At 38.2% G+C, this 21,145-nt stretch overlaps 3 protein-coding genes and 1 long non-coding RNA gene across 19 annotated transcripts in view; 2 read left to right on the forward strand and 2 right to left on the reverse strand.

Annotated features, from left to right (window-relative positions):
- Positions 1 to 6,412, forward strand: part of LOC122633678 (protein unc-80 homolog) — a 20,917-nt gene extending 14,505 nt beyond the window's left edge. For 7 of the 15 annotated variants that reach the window (XM_043821859.1, XM_043821861.1, XM_043821863.1 and 4 more), the window contains 11 exons: positions 16 to 336; positions 415 to 673; positions 782 to 991; positions 1,115 to 1,465; positions 1,558 to 1,839; positions 1,920 to 2,015; positions 2,536 to 2,548; positions 3,655 to 3,773; positions 4,968 to 5,116; positions 5,235 to 5,819; positions 5,852 to 6,412. In XM_043821859.1, coding sequence (XP_043677794.1) covers positions 16 to 336; positions 415 to 673; positions 782 to 991; positions 1,115 to 1,465; positions 1,558 to 1,839; positions 1,920 to 2,015; positions 2,536 to 2,548; positions 3,655 to 3,773; positions 4,968 to 5,116; positions 5,235 to 5,753 — 2,319 coding nt within the window. In that variant the 3' untranslated portion in view covers positions 5,754 to 5,819; positions 5,852 to 6,412. Of the gene's footprint in view, positions 1 to 15; positions 337 to 414; positions 674 to 781; positions 992 to 1,114; positions 1,466 to 1,557; positions 1,840 to 1,919; positions 2,016 to 2,535; positions 2,549 to 3,650; positions 5,117 to 5,234; positions 5,820 to 5,851 lie in introns of those variants that run through there. The other 8 variants (XM_043821860.1, XM_043821874.1, XM_043821873.1 and 5 more) reach the window with 6 other exon arrangements.
- On the reverse strand, positions 2,860 to 20,915 carry LOC122633683. Its single transcript, XR_006328168.1, has 2 exons — positions 19,001 to 20,915; positions 2,860 to 3,187 (listed from the first exon to the last, which is right to left on the reverse strand). It is a non-coding gene; the product is annotated as an uncharacterized LOC122633683 (long non-coding RNA).
- On the reverse strand, positions 6,105 to 8,748 carry LOC122633680 (carboxypeptidase Q-like). 2 transcript variants are annotated; one of them, XR_006328167.1, is made up of 8 exons: positions 8,604 to 8,748; positions 8,033 to 8,449; positions 7,785 to 7,935; positions 7,461 to 7,710; positions 7,078 to 7,318; positions 6,829 to 7,011; positions 6,402 to 6,747; positions 6,105 to 6,319 (listed from the first exon to the last, which is right to left on the reverse strand). XR_006328167.1 is itself a non-coding variant. In XM_043821896.1 (7 exons), the coding sequence occupies exons 2-7, from the start codon at positions 8,386 to 8,388 to the stop codon at positions 6,462 to 6,464; spliced, it is 1,467 nt and encodes a 488-aa protein (XP_043677831.1). In that variant the 5' UTR covers positions 8,389 to 8,449; positions 8,604 to 8,748; the 3' UTR covers positions 6,105 to 6,461. The 2 variants fall into 2 exon arrangements, 1 of the variants encoding a protein (XP_043677831.1); XM_043821896.1 differs by having other exon boundaries at positions 6,105 to 6,747.
- LOC122633682 (E3 ubiquitin-protein ligase RNF181-like) lies at positions 9,025 to 10,362 on the forward strand. The gene is made up of 2 exons (XM_043821899.1): positions 9,025 to 9,426; positions 9,492 to 10,362. Exons 1-2 carry the CDS (start codon positions 9,121 to 9,123, stop codon positions 9,624 to 9,626), a joined length of 441 nt encoding a protein of 146 aa, XP_043677834.1. The 5' UTR covers positions 9,025 to 9,120; the 3' UTR covers positions 9,627 to 10,362.
- Positions 20,916 to 21,145: the final 230 nt, after the last annotated feature.

Here is a 21,145-nt window from a genome sequence, read left to right on the forward strand (position 1 = left end):
AATCGAAACTTGTAGCGATTAGCCGATATTGCCCATAGCCTTTTAAAAATTGCCCCTTACGATCCTGGCACAATGGGATGCCGTGGTTTGAGAAGATACATGAACGACGTGTTACCGTCCACCGAATGGTCCAACGACGACATGAGACCGGCTTTGACAATTATTTTACGTAGACTCGATAAAACTTTCAGCAAGATACATAAAAAGGCGTCGATCAGACGAAATACCGACTGGACCGCAGCCAGCGATCTTTTGAAAGGCGTCTATGAGACTCTCGCGAGGTGCCCCTACATAGCACACTTTCAATATTTGAAAACTCTACTGAGTACATGTCAGGTGGTACTAAACGAATTAATAAGAATAATATTTATTGCCGAAAGTATTACGAGTTATTATATGGGTATACATTTACAGTCTCTAATCATTGGCGACACTCCTGCCGAAGATGTTACCTCTGCCTCATCGGCCGCGCTAATGAGTAAAATACCCCCGCAATACTTCTGTTCGACGGTCTTACGTCTAATAGCGTTACACGTGATTTCTCTTGGCGAGGGTTACTCTTTGGAGAATGTTTGTAACGGCCAGGCTATGTTTTCCAATCAGACAAAGACGGAAAATATGCTGCTCAATCTATTGATACCATTATTCCTACGCGTTGGAACCGGACGAAAAGGTAAAACAATAATGCACGTGGGTATGTGTAGTCGTTTCCTGATTGGAACGAATTATAAAGAATACTCGTGGAACCCATTCGAACGATTATTTGAACGATTTTGCCTAGATGTTCCAAAATTGAGACAGACGGACATAAGTTTTGCATTAACAGCGGTACTGAATACCCTCTGGCCTCCGACTACGAAGACGATACCATTAACTGTTCAGACATTAAAAACCACTACGGATGCTAGACCTGGTAGTCTAACGTTCGCAGCGAGAGATTCGAAGACATTAACCAAAACGTCATTAACTTTGTATCAGGTTGCCTTCTTAGGTGAGCTAACAATACCGCGAGACACGATCACGGTTTCGATCGAAAACTTTGACAAATTTATATCTATTCGTATAGTCCGTATATCCGATGTTAAAAGTTGATCTCTATGTTGCATTATTGTAGCCCTTAAGATTATGACGATATGCTTTGAAACCGAATTAAAGATCGAATGGCCAAAGATCTTGCGTACTATGCGCTTGCTGAACAAACGAAATGAAGCGTCCATATACCTGTGGAACTTTATAGAATTCGTCGTTACTCACCGGACGGCTTTATATATCCAAATGTTGCCGTTCATTGTTCACAAGGTCGGTCAAACGCCTATCTCCGATCACGAGAGAACTATGCACAGCATCATACGTGAGAAAATCAACGGTAATGCTACGACCGTGCCTAAATCTCGTGGAACTCTCTTAACAGATTTAATCCACGAACTGAAGGATTTGAAAGAGGAGATAGAAAATCGGCGATTCGGTTCGTAGTATAAACATTTCGTAATTTTCGATCGTTTAAATAATACCAGGGATAAAGTCATTGTCATCGATTGATAACGCGTACCTATTCAGATGAACTACAACCCGAGCCAAAACGAAGCGTCGCGGATATGCATGTGACCGAGGGTCAACCTCGTACTCAGAGACCATCCTTACTGATCGATCTATTAAGCGGTGATTTGGGATCTCGAACTCACATGAATCGAACTCCAGCGGAAACTCCGGTATCTCATTCGGCCGTATCGCAATCGATACCTCACTCCACTCTACAAACAGGCCACTCGAGTAGCGCTATTAAGATGTCAGCACCAACACAAATATATACCCCGTCGAATGGTACACAGATTGCTCGTGGTACGTATACATTATCTGATAACGACTCTCGGCTTACTATTATCTACTATTGCTACTTGACGTTGCGTTATCAATACTAGGATCTATTTCGAGTACCAGCATAGGATCTTCAACTTTACGCGAGGCAAATGACATGGCTACTGGAGAATTTAACGGCGAACGACAAGTCCCCACAGGTATTCCATCTTTTCGAGTGAGATACCTTAATATACTATTATCGGGTATTGAATTCTGTCAATGCAGCCGCAAGCCTCTGCAAGCAAATATATTTTGCCATTACGTCGTGAACATAACGGGCCAGTATGATAATTACACTGACTCTTACCACAGTTGGATCGAGCCATTGTCTATAGAACACTGCGGTTTAAATCTCGTTTTCTCGCGAACAGTTCCGTCTTATTTTTCTAAGCGTTTAGCTTTTCATGGCAATCCGCATCGTTTCACTTCACTCCGTTACAGCGAGGCTTGCAACGAGGCTTTTTTTCTTTAGAAAAATAAAAAAAAAAGAAAAAAAAGAAAAGAAAACTTCCAAATTAAAGAGAAAAGAAAGAGTTCAACCCGAAAAGAAGCGTCAGGAGTGTTTCCTTATATCGAGTGGCTCGTCGAATGTTCATTCGAATTTAATTCGTTCGTTTGGGCCTCTCTGTTCGGTCGTATGATTGACACATTTATCATTGCGTTGCCTTTCATTGCTAGCTAGGGAACGAAGGTAAGCAGACCGATTCTACGTCAATAAATTCTGATACGATCTACGATCTATATATTTATACCCCGCTAAAATGTGTAACTCCTTTCACGCTTTTCATTTTTCGTAATCTTACCATATCTTGCTTCCCTTCTTTTTCTTCTTTTTTTTTCTTTTCACCTCATATACAATACTATCCAGGTAAATGTTGCCGTGAAACGGCTTGTAACGATGTGTGTATAAACATTTATCGACGCTATATATTTTTCATGATCGTTGCCAAAGTCATTTCACGGTGCCAATTTATGAAATATTATTGTTTTTTGCTCTCTCTCTCTCTCTCTCTCTCTCTCTCTCTCTCTCTCTCTCTCTCTCTCTCTCTCTCTTTCTATCAGACAATTTACATAGTAAATTCGACCTTACCGAACTTATTACATAGCAGTATTTAGACAATGGTAATGTCCAACAGTTGGTATCTCCTATTTATCGTTGCGTAGTCCGTTCTCTACTACGTAGTTGCTTCGACTTTATTGCACTTTCTCTTTCTTCTTTCTAACGAAAACTGACATGGGTCTCTATCAAAATGCATATGTTATCAATTATATTTTGCATCGTACTCGTGACAAACATTCTTAATGCATTTTCACCATCTCTCTCCCTCCTCTCTCTCTCTCTCTCTCTTTCTACTCTCGAATGCTTACGATATATTTTATTAATGATAAAAATTATATTTGTATATACGATATTACTTGCTTTGAAGCGACCCTATTGCTTTATTTAAAGCACACGACACGAAAACATGCTTATGAAATCGATCACGATCGAAGCAACACCGTAGAGATTACTTATAGGAATATACATGTACACGTCTGTCATCAAACCTTTCTTAGTCGTAAAATCCCAAATTCTGTTTTATGTACGACGACGTAGAATATCTGGAAGTATCTCGATTATCATTAGCATTAAAATTCGGTTGGAAGAGATACAATTAATAATTGATAGGATACCGATCAATTGGAATTCTCTAGGAGGTCTAGTCTTTATATTTCAATCCGCGGTTGATCGCTTGATTCGTTCGTTTGTCATCTCTCCCCTCATATTAGATGTTCGATGTGGCATGTTTCAGATAGATCCCAACCATCTTCTGCTAGCGATGAACGTAACCATGTTAAGCCTCATCCTATATTACTTCATCAAAAGGCGCCAAAACTGCGCTTTGTATCTTCTGTAGAGTATAGAAACTCATCAGGTAAATCCCATTTCCCTGCTTTATTTTGATACATAAATCTTAGACCGGCGATTCGTATGGGAGATGAATCCGCTCTCCTTGAATAATGACACGGCACAAACTATAATTATACATTAGTGCCAATTTTGCATACCGTCAGTTATCCTGTACTTAGATGTATTTCGATAATTTAAATCTTCTCGATCGATTCGACGTCCTCATGAAAATTTTGATTATGCGAAGGCAAGTAACTTGTATTCTAAATTTTAATTATCTGTCTCTTAGATAAATAGATCTTTTAAAAAGCAATTTTGATGATAGTTGAAGAAAAAGGTATGTCTTTGCACTTAACGATACTTTGCACATACATATCTATATATCCTAATACTTGGTAATATCTAATCTAATCATAAGAGTGTTAGATAGGGCATAATTGTGTGTGTGTGTGTGTGTGTGTGTGTGTGTGTGTGTATGTATGCATTTGCATGAAGATGATAGAACCCAAGAAGACTTAAAAATAGAGCACGAAGAATTAAAAATACAAGATCTTTTTTCAAGTACTAAAGTTAAAAAACAAAGCGATTCTTTCAATGATTACTTATCAAACTTTAAAGTAGTAAAAATATAACATGTGTCGCACTAATCCCCATTTAATAGAGTGAACTATAAACTTTATTCATACGCATGTATATCACGAATCACTATTCTGTGTCTGGATTATTTGATGCCACTGATTATAATTACCAATATCGTTGAAGATATTTAACGCGATTCAATCTTTTCTTTATTCTCTCTACTACATATGTATATTATATATATATATATATATATGTATGTACGTATGTATGTATGTATGTATATCAACGCTTTGTCACACGTTCAACACATGGACACGTGCTTCCGCTTACTATCAATTTTTAGTTGACGACAAAAATTAAATGAACAAAGTTTACTAATCAAAGAAGAAACAAAGGATTATGTGTACATAAAGAAGATAGAGACAAATAATCAATATGATTGAATATATGCCTGTTAACGAGAGAGAAAATACTCGACTAGAACTAGTGTGCTATGTATCAAAAATTTTGAAATAATCTCAACTCTCATATAAATATATTTCAAAGATCTATTCCAATATCAGCATGAGTAGATAGAGCGTAGAATAGACTTTTGCGAGGATACGGATATAAGTCTATAACTGATGTGTCCTGTTAGGAGAGACTGTAACGAGTCAACTGAGCCCGAGCAGTCCGAACGAAGACAGCTCAGGCGAGTCCCGTCCAGACAGGCCTCGATTGCAACGCTCCATGGGTCAAAGCAAGAGGACGTTCCGCCTTAGAAAAAGTCGAAGATCTCACGTCGAGGTATTATTTACGTTGTTCCTTAGAATTATTTTGCAAGCAAAGCCAAATGCAAGTTCTTTACTAATAATTATGTAGCTAAAAAATAATACGCGATGTTATCTCCATTTTTTTATCACAGATGAAGCAAGAACAACAGGACATGTCAACCAACCAAAGTACAGTTCAGACACCATCGACTCCAGCAATGGAGCCTTCTGTCTTCAGCATCCCTTCTGACTCTTCCTCGATTCGTTCAAGGCGCAGCTTGTCTGTTCGACAGTCGGACGGTGATAGGGGTAACAATATAGATCAACAATTCCATGCGTTACAACTTCAGCACCACCACCATCATCACCATCATCACCTTCATCCTCAAATGTCGGACGTTTCTTGGGACGAGGACACTTCCAGCACATCTGGTTATCGCGAATCCTATAGCATGCATCTGGAAAGCGTCAACAACACTCGTGCTCAACCACCCCTGGCATCCCCAGACTTAAACGACATGCCTTCGACCAGCAGTACCACCACCAACTACATGGCCTTTGACGGTAGTTCTCCTGATTGTTCAATTAACGGCAGTGCTGGCGAGAAAACTATGTCCCAACATTCTCTTCTTATGGTTTTTCCGAATCAGGATGAGGATACGTTAATATAAATGATAGATATTATTTTTCTTAGACGTTGACTGATCCTACCATTTAATCTTTTGCTCCTATCGACGGTGTGTAAAAAAATAGATGCGGCGCGGAAAAGGGAATGGGGGGGGGAGGGAATAGAGCTCGAAGAACGAGATTGACGGCGCAAACAAGTATTATTACTTGTGTTAGTTATTCGAGATCATTAGATGATCATACAAATGTTATATTTCAAGTGGGTGGTGTTCTTTAGGTGTTCTCCTAATAAGTAAACGAAAATGTATCGAGAAATTAATAAATAAATACTGGAACGGGGAAGAAAATATCTACGATAAGCTCAGAACCAGTATGAAATAATCTGAGGTTAAAACTTAAGTTAACTGCATTATGTATTTCTCCAATAGAAAGATAAAGATTACAAAGATTTAGAATATCGTATACGTTTCACGTATTCTCCGTTGAGCGGAAAGACCAATTTAAATTACGAGCGATAATAGCCCAAGTCGTCTCGTCCAAGCATTTGTTATACTCATAAAATATACATACGTATATAGCGAACTCTTTATGACCACCAGGCTGGGATGGCCTAAAATATGTTTGTACGCGTGGCTGGATGTAAGTACATACGAGAGACGTTACATTTGAGAATAAAGATAGAACGTATGTACCTGCTGATAAATACTCGTACATAACAACTTATTTCTATCTTTCCCCCTTTTTAGAGTACTTTATACTCGTATATTCGTTGAAATTTCTCCGAGTGAATTGTGCCGAGGTAAATCGATGCTTAGATCTGCTAAAACGTAAGATAGAGCTGCAAATAAAGCTGTTCCCATGTCAAGAGATTCTGGATCTTCTACCAGCATAGTGTCCGCTTGACTATGATGATAGTAAAAATATTTATCGTTTTTGTTCCAAAGAGATCCACCAGGTACGCCAGCTTTCGTCCAATACTCTATATCAGGTCCACCATTTGGCGTGCGTACTTTCATCTCTCCCAAAGGGGACATCAGTCTTCAATGGACAGATAAATTTCTGATAAACGTTCAACGTTTCGATATTCATGCAATAAGATAGGTATTGATAATTGCTTACTGCAAAATTTCTCGCAAAACACATCCCACATATGGCGTGCCAGTATACTCGATACCCAAAGGAATAAATGTTCCCATGTCCGATTCCATCACAAATTGCAAGTTTTTTTCTTCAGCTTTGTGTTCTTTTATGTACTGTTGCGCTCCTATTATTCCCAATTCTTCGGCTGTCCACATAATCATCCTAACGTATCGAATATTTTAACAGCAATATCGTTGGTAAATGTACAATGTATTTTTTACTAATTACCTGACAGTTCTGCGAGGTCGATAATTAAGTTGTTTCAACAATTGTAGAGCATTCCAGGAAATAAAAGCACCACCTCCGTCGTCCATCGCGCCATCACCTACGTCCCAGCTGTCTATATGTCCTGACACTACGACAACACCTTCTGGCTTATCCGTGCCACTTAGTTCAGCTACGACATTTCTCGATTCTTTATCCGGCAGATTTTTTGCCTCCATTTTCAAATGTATTACGATGTTTTCACCTGTGGAAGACAATGGAGATTAAAAAAAAGTATACTCTCGAAGATACTACATGTATGCTGTAACCGTATAGATATTTATACGATATATAGATATGTGTGTGTGAGGGTGCGTGCGTTTATATATACTTGTAACTTTGTTTACCCCTATTTGACATCCTTCTCAAAAGCGTGGCATCCTCGATCGTAATACAAGCCACTGGAATCTTGGTGACGTTCTCGGCATATGTTTGCATGCCTGTATGCGGCGTGTATAGCGACGATGGTGTCACCGATCTGATAAGAGCTGCCACTGCACCAAGTTCGGCAGCTTTCGAAGCACCGGATGAACGATATTTTACAGTTTCACCGTACGAAACATATTTTTCGTTATATACGACAATTTTACCGGATACCTAAATGAAAGGCATGAAATAATAAGTTATCATTATAATCGGGATGACGTTTAAAAAACTCTTTTGGACCGTACCTCTTTTGCTCTACTTTCGAGTTCGGCAAAACTGTTCACGACAATAGCATTAGCTGTTATTCCTTCGTCTGGAGTAGCAACACTATATCCTAGTCCTAGGATCGAGATACTTTTCTTTCTTGGTCGTAGAAGCGTCGCGGTTTCGAAACCTCTGAAATATTGCGTTGGAACGAATTTACGAAATGAAACGAAATTATTAGTGTCTTTGTATTCTTGACGATCTTCTTGACTTTGTTTTCTTTACATACCTAACCCAATGAGGTACTTTCACAATTTCTCCATGAACATTTTCCAAATCATAAGACCGCGATTTATTTAAAACATAATCAATCGAATCTTCTAATATCTGTGTGCCGGATAATCTTGGCCCAAACTTATCTACGAAATCAGCCAACTCTTGCCACGTTCTTCCCTTGAAAGTACCGTTGAGAGCTTCGTTTATAATAATATGTACCAGCGATTCATACGCTTTGATCTCATTTTTTAAATCATTCGGGAAATTACTGCATTCGTCTACTTCATTATCTTTGGTATCTGCTTTCCCGATTCTTTGCGAGAAGAGCAATATACAAAGAGCGATAAGGCATTTCCCGATAATCCGCATCGTAACTGTCCAGCTCTGCTCTGTTCTGCTCTACTCTCTCAAGTGTTAATTTATCAATTATCTATGTATGTACATACATACATACATACATACATACATACATACATACATGCATACATACATATATACATATGGAAAGAAGAAAAATGAAATGAATTAGATAGAGATAGAAACAGGCGATAACGTACGACTAACGCTACATTTTATTTACGTACCTACTTCTTTGATCCTGATTAACAAGACATCGAAAGAAAGATCACTAATGAGAGACTAAACACAGCCGACTTCCACAAGAGCTCAGTATGTACTGATTTTCTCTCGAGCAAATTGTGATTCACCGGATATACTAGATCATTGAAGCGTCAATAAATCCTCTTAAAAAAAAATCTATGCAGCCCCCTTGACATCATCCAACGTATACTATTAATCGAAATATTTCATCGACATTTTAGTATCTAACGGCAAGATTCTTTAATCGATAGTTTCCCGACCGTCAGTAATTTACTGACCGTTGATAACTTACCAACCGTTGGCATTGGTTCGAGTACTACACATTTAGTTTAGAAGATGACCACCCTTCTTTTTTTGCTATTCGAATCTGTATAGTAATCATCTATGGATCTATGTCGAAGCATTCACGGTCAGTAATGTTGAAGATTATTGCCGAGTCATAGTCACGAAAGATATTCGAGTAAAATATACACGGTGATCGCGCTAGAGCGTTTGAATAAAATGTCGGACTACTTCGAAGAAATGGGCTGGACACCGTTGGGCGATGGCGAGGCACCAAATCATTTGATACATATGGCGCGGTTGTTGAGAGATTCAGGTATGTGGGAATTGCTCGACCAAGATACGAAATTACCGCCACCCGCATCAAAAGAAGCACTGAATACTTTAGAAGACATTCAAATTTCTTCGAGTGAATCGAAACAGTGTCCCGTTTGTATAAAAGAATTCGAAATAGGTAATTTGGTAAAGACTTTACCTTGCCGTCACACTTTCCACAAGGATTGCATTATTCCGTGGTTAGGAAAGGTATGCAACATTACGAGAAAATGACGATTTCAAACGACGGAGTGATTTGAAACCTCTTTTTTCAGACCAACTCGTGTCCGCTCTGTAGATACGAGTTACCAACCGATGACGAAGACTACGAAATGTACAGAAAGGAAAAAAAGAGATCCGTACAGAGGAAAAAGGATCTCGAGACTTTACATGATTCTATGTTCATGTAGTGGAATGGACAAACAGGGTTACGATTAATGACATACGCGTATGTTGGAACATTTAACGAGCTCGAGCAAAGACATTTTCCAGTTTCTTACCATCATATAATATTCCCGACCGTGACGTTATCGACGATCGGTGGTTAATTTCATTTCACTTGAGAAAATACTTTTTTTTTTATCGTTATCAGAGTACAATCATTGTTTTTACATTGTCATATATTTATGTATTTATTACAACGAAGGTGAAATTAAAGCTTAGGAAGGTACTATTGACTAAATATAATGATAATATTGGGAACGTGTAATTAATTGTAACGGAGAAGATGGCCAATAAAAAACCGATGATTATTAATAGGAAATAATGTTTATTATACAGTGTACATATTTATTAACTTCATTTATTTTATTTCTGTTATAAATTTTATATTAATAATTGTATTATGCTTTGCCGAGCGACGAATGCCTTGATCAGTGTGCGCTTAGACTATAACAATCTCCGTAAAAAGTATAGAAACTTCTGGTTTTTATTTTGTTCATTTATTCTTTTTTTTTTTTTCTTTTTAATTGTCTCTATCTCTCTTTCTCTCTTTCTCCCATTTAGTTCTCCGTTTTTCAGCCCTGTTACGCGACCATCGTATGAATCTTTACCAGCAAAGAGAATCGCCAAAATATGTCGCGCTGAAAACGGCATAATCGTTCGGCATATACAAATAAATAATAGTACTGTCGAAGTTAAAGTAAATCGGCTGGTTATTCTTTTTTTTTCTTTTCTTTTCTTTTCTTTCCTTTTATTTTATTTTATTTTTTATTTCCGTCGATAATGCCATTTCCGATAAAATGGCACATCGCCGCCGCGCCTCAAAATATTCCTTTTGAACGCGGCCTTTTCCAAAATTTTTTCATTTGCGAATACTTCACCCTAAGGTTAGTATCTCGTTTATTAATTATTTATATAATATGCGTAATAATATAAATAATGTCGTTAATATACCTATAATGATTACCGTTTCTTTAATAATAAACTATCTGAATGGTACATTTCTTCTTTCTAGTAGCCATTTCCGTAATAGCTAGATTTTTTTTTCCTTTTTTTTTTATGTAGTCTGTATGCGAGCTCCAAGTGGAATAAGGTACGTCGTACAGAGAACTTTTTTTCGGCTCGGCGTTTATTATACATAAGAAAGAACGAAAACGAAAAAGACGAACCCAAACAATGTCCGAATACGGGAACACGTCTGTGGCGCGAAAATACGAACGTCGGGGAACCTTCCTTCGTCTACCGATACGTGACAACGATTTCGTTAGACTTATCGTCCCTATATCACATCCAACGGAATCGTCTTCCTTCTCCTCGCCTCCTTTATTCGAGTATACACAGAGAGAAAGTCGTACGAGTTAATGAGTTTCTTTCGATTTCACTGTCGCGGATCCACTGATTCCTCCATATTTTCAATTCTCGTAAACTTTCGCTTGGGACGAGACGATATAAACTAGCTTCAAAGTTTCGTCACGATATCGTCACGATCATCGACGAAATGCAGATTCCCACGAGGTACGTTCAAAAATTCTCTACGTTTTATATATTTCACCGTGTCCTAGTCTTGATATAGTATAAATGTACGACGTTGATTTATGTCACCCAGACTTCTTCTTGGTGCGCGTGTCACGTGTACGTGCGTGTGCGCGTGTGTGTGTGTGTGTGTGTGTGCGTGTGCGCGTGTGGTGCGTGTGTGTACGTGTGCGTACGTGTATGTATGCATGTTAATTTCAAAGTGTTTCTCTTAATGTAAGTTCCTTTTCTTTGCTTTTTTTTGCTTTATTTATACTTCAAACGTTGTAGTATGCGTTTAGCCTCCTAACGTAAGGGTTAATTATCTTTATTTTATATAATGTATTTTAGTATCTTTTTTCTTGTTTATAATAATAATCATAATCGATAACCATAATAATTGTAATAATAATAATATTAACCATCATCATCGTCGCGCATGTGTACATGATGCGTATATCTTTCTGTTCGTCCGTCCGTTTGTTGCTTCTTTGTCTGTCCTCTGTTTGTCCGTCCGTTCATTCGCGTATATGTGTGTGTTGTGTGTGCGTGTGCGTGTGTGCGTGCGCGTTGTTTCGTGTGAGATCATAGCTCGCGATGATGCTGTTAATTCGTCATATATCGATATACATTATTAATATTATATTACATGTTCCTTATGAAAATAATAATTAAAAAATGGCATGTCTCGCGTTCGCGCTTTCTTCGTTCCTAAAATTCCGGTCCGTCGTGCAAATCGGTCCCGCCTCTCTCGCCTCTTTCCCCCGCTCTTCTACTTTGTTTTCGCTCTTGAAAAAAAATCGCCGACTAATACGTTATAACAAATCTTCATTATTTATTATTCCTTGTACCTAACGTGCACGCGAACCGGTAGAATTTGTCCTCTTTTCCGTTCGACGCACGAGACGAGCTTCCTGATTTCCTGACATTCATTGTTAATCGGTGAAATCCTCTCGTAGCATCCCCGACTCCAAAGGCAAGAAAGGAAAAAAGGTAAGTTTTCATTATTCTCGTAATAACAAACTGTTTTCGTGCACGCTGCACAGCTTAAAGGAACATACCGAAGAAGCGCACTTCGAGATCGGAAAATCGGCTTGGAAATTCCACCGGTCGTTCACGGCACGGATCGCGGAAACTTTTCCTTCTCGTCGAGGAACGACGACGATTTTTTCTTTCTCCGCGAAAAAATTGCACATTCTCTCGTGGAGGAAAGGACGGAGCGTGGAAAGATGGAACGGGAGAAGTGGGAGGTTAAGAAGGAAGATAAAAAGTAAGAAAGGAAGGCCGAAAAGTTTCCACGAAACGCGCATGCTCTCCCATCTCACGCCTCTTCTCCTTTTCTCCTCCTCCTTCACCTCCTTCTCCTCATTCTCCTCCTCCAACCCCCTACACCTCCCCCTTTTTCTCCTCCCAATCCTCCTTCTTCTCCTCGAATCCCACCGACATCAAACGTCCTATTTCTTTCTCTAAACACAATTTACGTACTACATCATTTAATAAGTGCGCAAATTTTATTATTTCTTTCTTTTTCTTTCTTCTAACGTGTGTGTCGTGTCGCGTGCGCGATCGTCGTTTCACGCTATCGTGCCACCCTAAAAGCTCGACACGCTGATATGCTAAAACCTCTTCCCCTCGCTTAATTGTTTTTCTTTTTTTTTATTTTCTTTAACGATACTACTACCATATTTTAAGTTTACTTTTGATCTGCGTTCGCGCGTTCGGTCGCCTCCTTCCCTCTCGCTCTCACTCACACGCACATCCACTATTTCCTTCTCTCCCTCCCTCTCACTCTCTCTCTCTCTCTCTCTCTCTCTCTCTCTCTCTCTCTCTCTCTCGCTCGTTCTCAACTTTTTCTCAATCATGAACGCGTATAAATGGCGACCATCGAGATATTCTCGAGTCTCGCTTGATTGCGTAGTCGCGCGCACAGGGCCCTTTTATCTTTTCTTCCATTTTTGCACAAGGACGTCAACGAGTTAGAAAAATAATAATGGATAGCGATAATATGTATGCTTAGTTATACAACGAAGCGTAATAATGCTAATAACAAAAATAATCAGTCAAACAATTGCGACCGATCAATGAAATATCGCCCTGCGTTTTTCTTTTTTTTTATCATATTTAAGGATTTTAATACTGTTGCATTTTGTTTATAATAAATAGTTACAAACATTTCTCTCTCTCTCTCTCTCTCTCTCTCTCTCTCTCTCTCTCTCTTACTTTCACACTCACTCTCACTCTTTCTCGTTCTTTTGCTATTTGGTTCGAAGACCGCGCTCTCAAACACCCTTAGCGATTTCTTATTCGAATTCTTCCGCACAAAAATGACTTAATCGTTAAATCGGCCTGCAAGATCTTCCCCGAGAAAAAAGGGGCGAGGGCGAGATCTCTTCGCAAACGTCACGCTCATATCGTGAACGCTCTTCCTCTTCCTCTTCTCCATTCTATTTTTCTTCTTGTTCTGTACCTTTTTCTTTTTATTTATTTCCTTATCCTTTCTATCTCACGCGCTAATAATATGTTAGTACTTTTTCTTTAAGTAGGACATTACGTGTGCACCGGTATGTATACGTACACCCTGTGCAGATCTTTGCAGTTATTTTTTTTACTATTATAGTATTATTATGTACAAATCGTCGATCTAGTCACGAGGATCGTCCCACCGATCTGTAAGTCGGAGGAGCTGAAACAAAGCGATTCGTTTTCTATCGCAGATAGATACGATCGTCGCTACTAGACCGGGACTAAACTCTCGCAAATGTATATATCGGTATTTGATTATACTACGCAACGCTTTCCGGCTCCCGTTAGAACACGAAGCAGCGAAAATCGGGGTGCGTTGATTACAAAACTTGACATTTTTTCTTTTTTTTTTTATCTTTTCTTCTTTTTCTTTTTTTTTCAGTTATTGTATGCCACGCCCAAAATCAACGATAAAACTGATTTCACGATACTCTCGGTGCACATCTTTACTTTTATTCTCTCTTTCTCCGATGCGCCAAAAGGCTGCAGGATACTTTTTTATAGTGTATGAATATACGATCTCTGTGTGTGTGTGTGTGTGTATGTACGCGCGCGCGCGCGTGTGCGTGTATATGCGTGTGTGCGCGCGTGTGCGTGTGTATTTCTGTATATATACGAGTGTACGTATCAACAAAATATGTACATATTTCCGTACCCCTTTTTCGCGCCTCTTGCAACGACTCACCCCACCATTCGCTTCTGCACATTTAGTATGTAAAAATATACAGGTTCGGTTATAGTCGCACGTAGGTATAAAATACCTATATGTATGTGTATGGTTTGTATGCAGTACGTGTACCTACAGCTAAAATTTCTATATCCCTAGCCTCTCGAGTAACGGGATACCAGTACGCGGCGGACTCGACGGACTAATTGGCGGCGGCCGCGGTTGCAAACTAATGATAAATGGACACAAATATGAGAACGTAGTTTTTGAAAGACGAGAATCCTCGACCCACCGATCGTGGATCAGCCATTGTGGGAATGATATAACGTGACTAGAATCTTCTATCGTTCGACTAGATTCGTGCAAAGAAGCGTACATGCGTAGAATCAAGTATTGTATCTTAAAACAATCTTAAAATTAAACCGATTTTTATACTGGACGGTATACGCCCGAGCACTTAAAATTTTTCTTCCTGCTCAGGCAACGTCTCCCTTCAAGTGTTCACCGGCTCGAAATAATTAAGCAACGATCGACGAAACAAACGAATTATAACAATAAAATACAAATAAAACAGAGTGCGAAGTAACGAGCACAAAGTGCGCGTTAGCAAATAAATTTTAAGGCAATTTCTCTCCAGGCTTTCTCTCGAGTAATTTTAACGATCGTTCTTGGTAATTTTAACGCGTCGCGGTCGTGGTGTGGCGTTTCGTAGCGAAGGAACCACTTGTTAACCAACTGTTGCACTTCGAGCAGGCGCCAGAGCTACCGCATTATGATTTCCACAATCGAACTTGCTTGCGATATGCGCCAGTGAGAATCAACGAAACTATCTAAATCGTAGACATATTGCACGGAGGAGCTAATACACGTTCCTTTTCGAGAAAAGAATTTGTATCAAACGATGGGGATTGCTACGGACGAGAGGAAACACGCGCCGGCCACTTATCGAAAAAGACAGCCGCGGAGATACGGCAAGGAGATCGAGAAAATTTTCGTCTCTGTCTTTTCTCGATCTCTTCGTCGATCATCGTTCATCGATCATCGGTCATCTGTCATCCCATCGAGAAGACACATCGAATTAAAAAAAAGTCGAGTTACTCGCCTTACCCGCATTTCTCGATTTTATACGTAATTTTAGAGAGATGACTTTCAATCAATTACCATTTTTTATGCAGTATTTGTAATAATATATGTATATATTATAATAATACGGTTAATTTATTTATGTTTATATACGAATATATGTACACATGTATATATATATGTATATATATATGTATATATATGTATATATATGTATATATATATATATGTATATATATGTATATATAATATGTATATATATATATGTATATATATATGTATATATATATGTATCGATCTTAGGAGCTACGAGTTTCATAGTTAAAAATTTGTCGTTTGGCGATTAATTATTTAAAATATGTTCTGTCTGATTTAATTTAACGTTTCACAATTAATGTCATATGCGTTCTCTCTCTCTCTCTCTCTCTCTCTCTCTCTCTCTCTCTCTCTCTCTCTCTCTCTTTCTCTCTCTCTCTCTCTCTCTCTGCTTCTTTCATGCTTATAATCAGACTCTCGGTTTCTATCACACGCAAGTTGCTCGACAAATACTACGTATATTATTTAATAAAAAGTTGTCAAATCTTTTGTTTTTCTTTTCTTTTTTCATTTTTTTTTGTTTTTTTTTCTTTTTCCTTTTTTTTTGTTAATACGGACCACACACGACATACTTTTTCGCCGCTCTGCATCTTGACTGTGTACGTGTGTACGTGTGTGCGCGCGTGTGTTTCATGCCCTCCTCGTTCAATTAACTCGAAATTAAGTAGGACGTGTACAGCCTTCTAAAAGCATCGCTCGTTTCTCTAAACATTGCACATTTTCCAGCCGATGGAGGAGGGCTCATTAGCGTTTCAAACACTATATGATCTACGGGGTTCGAGCCGCGACGGTCTTCGAAATTGCACGATCGTTGGAGAGAATAAAATAAAATTTTGTCCAAAATTGTACGAGACATTCAATCAAAACCATTTTTCATCGATCAAGTAAGTTTAATAAGCTATAAAAATATTTTAGATCGTAGACTTTTATCAAGCAAACGAGACAATAATCTCGAAGAAATGTAATCATAGAAAAGAAATTGGAACGAATGTAGAGCGTCATCGACCCCACCTTTCTACTAACGACAACGCGAGATCCTAATTCTTTCCCTCTCTCTCTCTCTCTCTCTCTCTCTCTCTCTCTCTCTCTCTCTCACACACACACACACACACACACAACTTTCTTCGGAGATCTATTTCTACAAATCGAACCGCTATTCGTAACGACAAGAAGTTTGAAGTTCCGTGCACGGAAATTGACAAGTGTAACTCTGTAAAAAGTCTAAGTCTCGTGTATAGTTTTCCCTCTGAAGCGTCGTTGGTCCAAGAAGGGGTCGCGTCTTTCTTCTCGAAGGGGAAAAAGATCGATAAAAAAAAATGTCGAATTGGGACGAACCATACGGTCGAAGAACATCTTTTTTACTTTCAACTGCTTTCTATCTCTCTTTCCCTTTCATTCTTCTTTTCTCGTTCGATCATTCTGTCATTCTCTCACGTAGCAGATGATTGAACTACAATATTAAACGCGCTTCTTTTTAATTGTTCTTCACTTTTAGCCAGAAGGAATAATGATTGGTCCCGGATAGTCGATCGAAGTATGGCCGGGGATTATGGCGATCTAAATTTTCATCGTTTGATTTGATTTTTTTTTTTTTTTTTTGAAAAAGATCTCTTACGAAGCCCGGTGACGATCAGCCTTGGCTTGGGTCTCTAAACGAAACAGCGATCCTACAGCGTATCGAACGAACGACTATGGCCAACTATCCGTAACGATTCGAAAGATTATGATCGATCGAGGAAACGTTCGCTGATGTTGATTGTAACACCTTGGATAAGGAAAATATACTCGAAGAATCTCGTTAACGAATCAAGTTCCACGAAAGGGGATATCAAAGCCAGAAAAGAAGAAAGAAAATGTAGACAATGCGAGATAAAGAAAGGTAAGCAGATATAGACGGGTAGAAATATTTAGGGGAGGAAGAAGTATTTTCGACATTTCTTTAACCTTTTAAATCTTTTTTCTCTTTTTAAGAATCCAACAGGCGCGACGATCGCGCACGTTTACTAACAAATCACAAATCCGTTTGGGAATGGCCGAAGAGCGAGGAAAAAGAGAGATCGCGAGGATAAAAATTCACTCTCGATTCGCGAGTCCGTTTCTACGTTCGCTTATCGTAGCCTACGTAGAACGATGTAACACATGTCCAATATCTTCGATATCTGCTTACGTCGTAGGTAGCTTTAAGAGATATAGTTAGATCGGCGAGAGCCTAGTTAAAAAGTCACGCGTCTTTGATAATTCTTCGCTCATTTTGACGTGTAATTGCGTGTGCATGTGTAATTGCTGTTGTTGTGTGCCGTTGTTGTCGCGTTGTAACGTCGCGTGTGCGCGCGGCTTCTCGTTCTTCTCATCGCTCAGTCATCGATTCGAATAGTGCATATAATGTATCTTTTTGTATATGTAAATATGTATGTACGCGCGCGTATATGTATTGTACGTGTGTTCGTTTAAGTTTTCTTTACAAGTTACGCAAATAATTGCAAAAACATACCCTGTTTCCTATATATTATATCACTGACATTACGATTCGATCGGATCGCAACGTTAGCGAACGTGATTCCAATTTTCTCTTTTATACCTTTTTATACTTTTTTCTTTTTTCTCTTAATTCCACTTCAAATGGGGGGATTGTTAACGCGGTGCAGCAGTGTCGAGAGGGTCGATGGGTTTTCCTTGTTCATACCTTTGGCTTGCTCGCAAATGCAATTGCGCTGGATCGATCGTGTCAAATTGATTTTTCGAGAGCAGCGTGATATATAAGTACAAATATATATCGTCCTCCTTCTTTCCCTTCTCCTCTCTCTCTCTCTCTCTCTCTCTCTCTCTCTCTCTCTCTTTCTCTCTCTCTTTCTCTGTCATCAGCACGGATCCCTTTTAACTTCGAAATCGCATTTTATAGCGCGTCGTCCATCATAGACATTCAGTTTAGAGCAATGCAATGGGCAAAGTATTCGGATCCCGATTTGAGATAAATCAGACGTCGAGTGAAGCGCTCATGTTTGTTCTCCCATTTTAAAATAAAAAAATAAATAAAAGTTTACAAAAGGATGGGCGCTTCCGTCGACGCTGCTAACTTCTTCGAGTTAATTTTCATGCAGGACGAAGTCGATGGACGATTCGGTACGACGTCATGCCGAAGCGTATCGAGAATACGAAGCTTTCTTCTGAAAATCATTTTTTTGTTTCTTTCCTCTCCGATCGATTCGTAAATTCCATACGCGGGCACGCCGTATATACGACGCTTCGGATTTTTCGCGAATACATCGCTTTCCCAGAAATTCGGAACATTGATTAGCGAGCAGCGAATTCGTCTCGGTTATTACATCACGTCATGTAAAAATAAATTCAAAGCTGATCTCCTCAGGGAATATCGCATTATTATGTTCATTATTTTTTTTTCTTTTCTTTTTTCTTTATCTCTCTAATCTCGTTCTTAGAGCTAAGAATCTCTCTCTCTCTCACTCTCTCTCTCTCTCTCTCTCTCTCTCTCTCTCTCTCTCTCTCTCTCTCTCTCTCTCTCTCTCTCTTCTCCCTCTTAATAAGTCTCGATTATGACATTTAGCAAGATGCACACTACGTCGGTTGTAGCAAAAACTTTGTTGGATAAAATAGTTTATATTTTTTTCTAGTTTGTCTACAATCGTCGTTTGACCTTCGTATTTATATATTTATATATATATATGTATTTATATTTATATATATTTATTTATATTTATATATATATATTCATATTTATAATTTATATTTATATTTATATATTTATACGGTATTTATATATTTATATGTATATACGTATAATATACGTGTACGTTTTGTATATGCGTGTATTTATATTTTGTGTTCTCCATGTTATTTATAAGAGTAGGTTGTGTTTCCTTGATATATGCTATTTTTAGTACTTGTTAAAGTTCTTTAAAAAGCTTAGATCGTAGTGATATTATCAATTGGTGCTTGCATAGAAGCATTTCTTTTTTTTTATTATTTAGTATACGTGTCTCTTCTGTGTTCCCCGCGATAGATGCTTCTTTGGATCTCTCCTCTTTATCTCCTGATCATTCTCGTACTCGTATATGTACGTGTGCTGGCAAAGATGCATCTTCGAAGAAATTGGTTATCCTCCGAGTTGCCTACTTTCTACGGCTTCTATCAAATAATCTTCCTCGCAAGCTCGTAATGACAAACATTCGAGAGGAAAGTGATAACTTCAAGCCACCCTCTTCTTTAAATGATATTCTATGGTATCGCGCGAAAAGAGATTAGCCTCTGCAAAAAAATAAAGAATGATTCTAAGAAGAAAAAAATTAAGGGGAAATAAAGAAAAAGATGTGGGAAAATAAAAGAGACTCGCGAATTCGTTCACCGATGGCTTTAACTCTCTTATAAAGGATATTCCCTCACAGTTTCTTCTTTTGCGCCTTAACAACGCAAATCGCGTGGAAAATCTGTCCGATCGGATTCTCAATCCGCTTATCTCTATCTTATATTATCGTATCGTTTCTATCGACTTCGTACATCCATTGTACGCAACGAATTAAAGAGCCTCACATACGTAATACGCGCCTGTGCATTTACTTTATATAGGTATGTATAAATACTATATGCATTAAACATAGACAGTGCATGCAGCCAGAGAAGCAAATAACATCCGTGAGAAATGAAACGTTCGTTGAATGTGCCGAGCACCGGCTGCGCGTAATGCATCATCAGTGTAAAGATAGTTAGGCACGTGCGCGATACGCCCGTACACGCTTCCCGATTACATCTTTACTCGGTGGTACTTGTTTGCCAGTGTTAGTGTTATATATATATATATATCGAGGCCCTTATTACCGAGCCCTGTGTCTCTCACGCTCGCATTGATTCGCTATTCCGTTCACGGTATGTAATTATTGAAGCTGTGGATCGGCAAACGTGGGTTAAACTACGTTGGAACTCGATATATTGCGTGTTAATCAAATTTCATTTCAAAATGAAACGTCATATTTGAAAAATGATAAGTGAACTTGAGTGGTAATAAAAAATTAAGAATGAATCTTAAATGTCCATTGGCGAACAAAGCCGGTCATGTACACGAGACTTATCGATTCGACGTACAAAGTATGGTTGAGAATTCAAATCAAGATCCTTTATATAATAAGTCTTTGCTGTTCTGCTCTGCCTCTTCCAAATCATTGTCCTTCCTACGAACGCGATCCCCGATCGACCACGCCCCATTGAGATCGGAAATATTTTTATTTATAAAGGTAATTTTCTAAAAATGACAAGAATATATGTTGTGTATGTTTACGCTGCTGTATAGTATATAAGTTTATGTGTATATGTATTATAAATTATTAGTTTATTATTATTATTATTATTATTATTATTATTATTATTATTATTATTATTATTCATTTATGTTATTATAATACTAATCAGTTTATTATTAGTAATTATTATTATTAGTTATTATTTATTATTTGTTTATTATTATTATTATTATTATATTATTATTATTATTATTATTATATATTAGTATTAATATATATTATATTATCATCGTCATAATTATTACCATTATTATTATTCTTATTATTTTTATGTCGTTTCATACCATTATCCGTCGAT

This window comes from Vespula pensylvanica, chromosome 13 (assembly GCF_014466175.1).
Source record: "Vespula pensylvanica isolate Volc-1 chromosome 13, ASM1446617v1, whole genome shotgun sequence".
Lineage (NCBI taxonomy): Eukaryota > Metazoa > Arthropoda > Insecta > Hymenoptera > Vespidae > Vespula > Vespula pensylvanica.

Coding starts and splice junctions, on each gene's coding strand:
- LOC122633680 (XM_043821896.1), bottom strand. CDS start 8,388: ATGCGGATTATCGGGAAATGCCTTATCGCTCTTTGTATATTGCTCTTC. Junction 7,936..8,032: donor AAAGTACCTCATTGGGTTAG/GTATGTAAAGAA, acceptor GCAATATTTCAG/AGGTTTCGAAACCGCGACGC. Junction 7,711..7,784: donor TCGAAAGTAGAGCAAAAGAG/GTACGGTCCAAA, acceptor CCTTTCATTTAG/GTATCCGGTAAAATTGTCGT.
- LOC122633682 (XM_043821899.1), top strand. CDS start 9,121: ATGTCGGACTACTTCGAAGAAATGGGCTGGACACCGTTGGGCGATGGC. Junction 9,427..9,491: donor TTATTCCGTGGTTAGGAAAG/GTATGCAACATT, acceptor CTCTTTTTTCAG/ACCAACTCGTGTCCGCTCTG.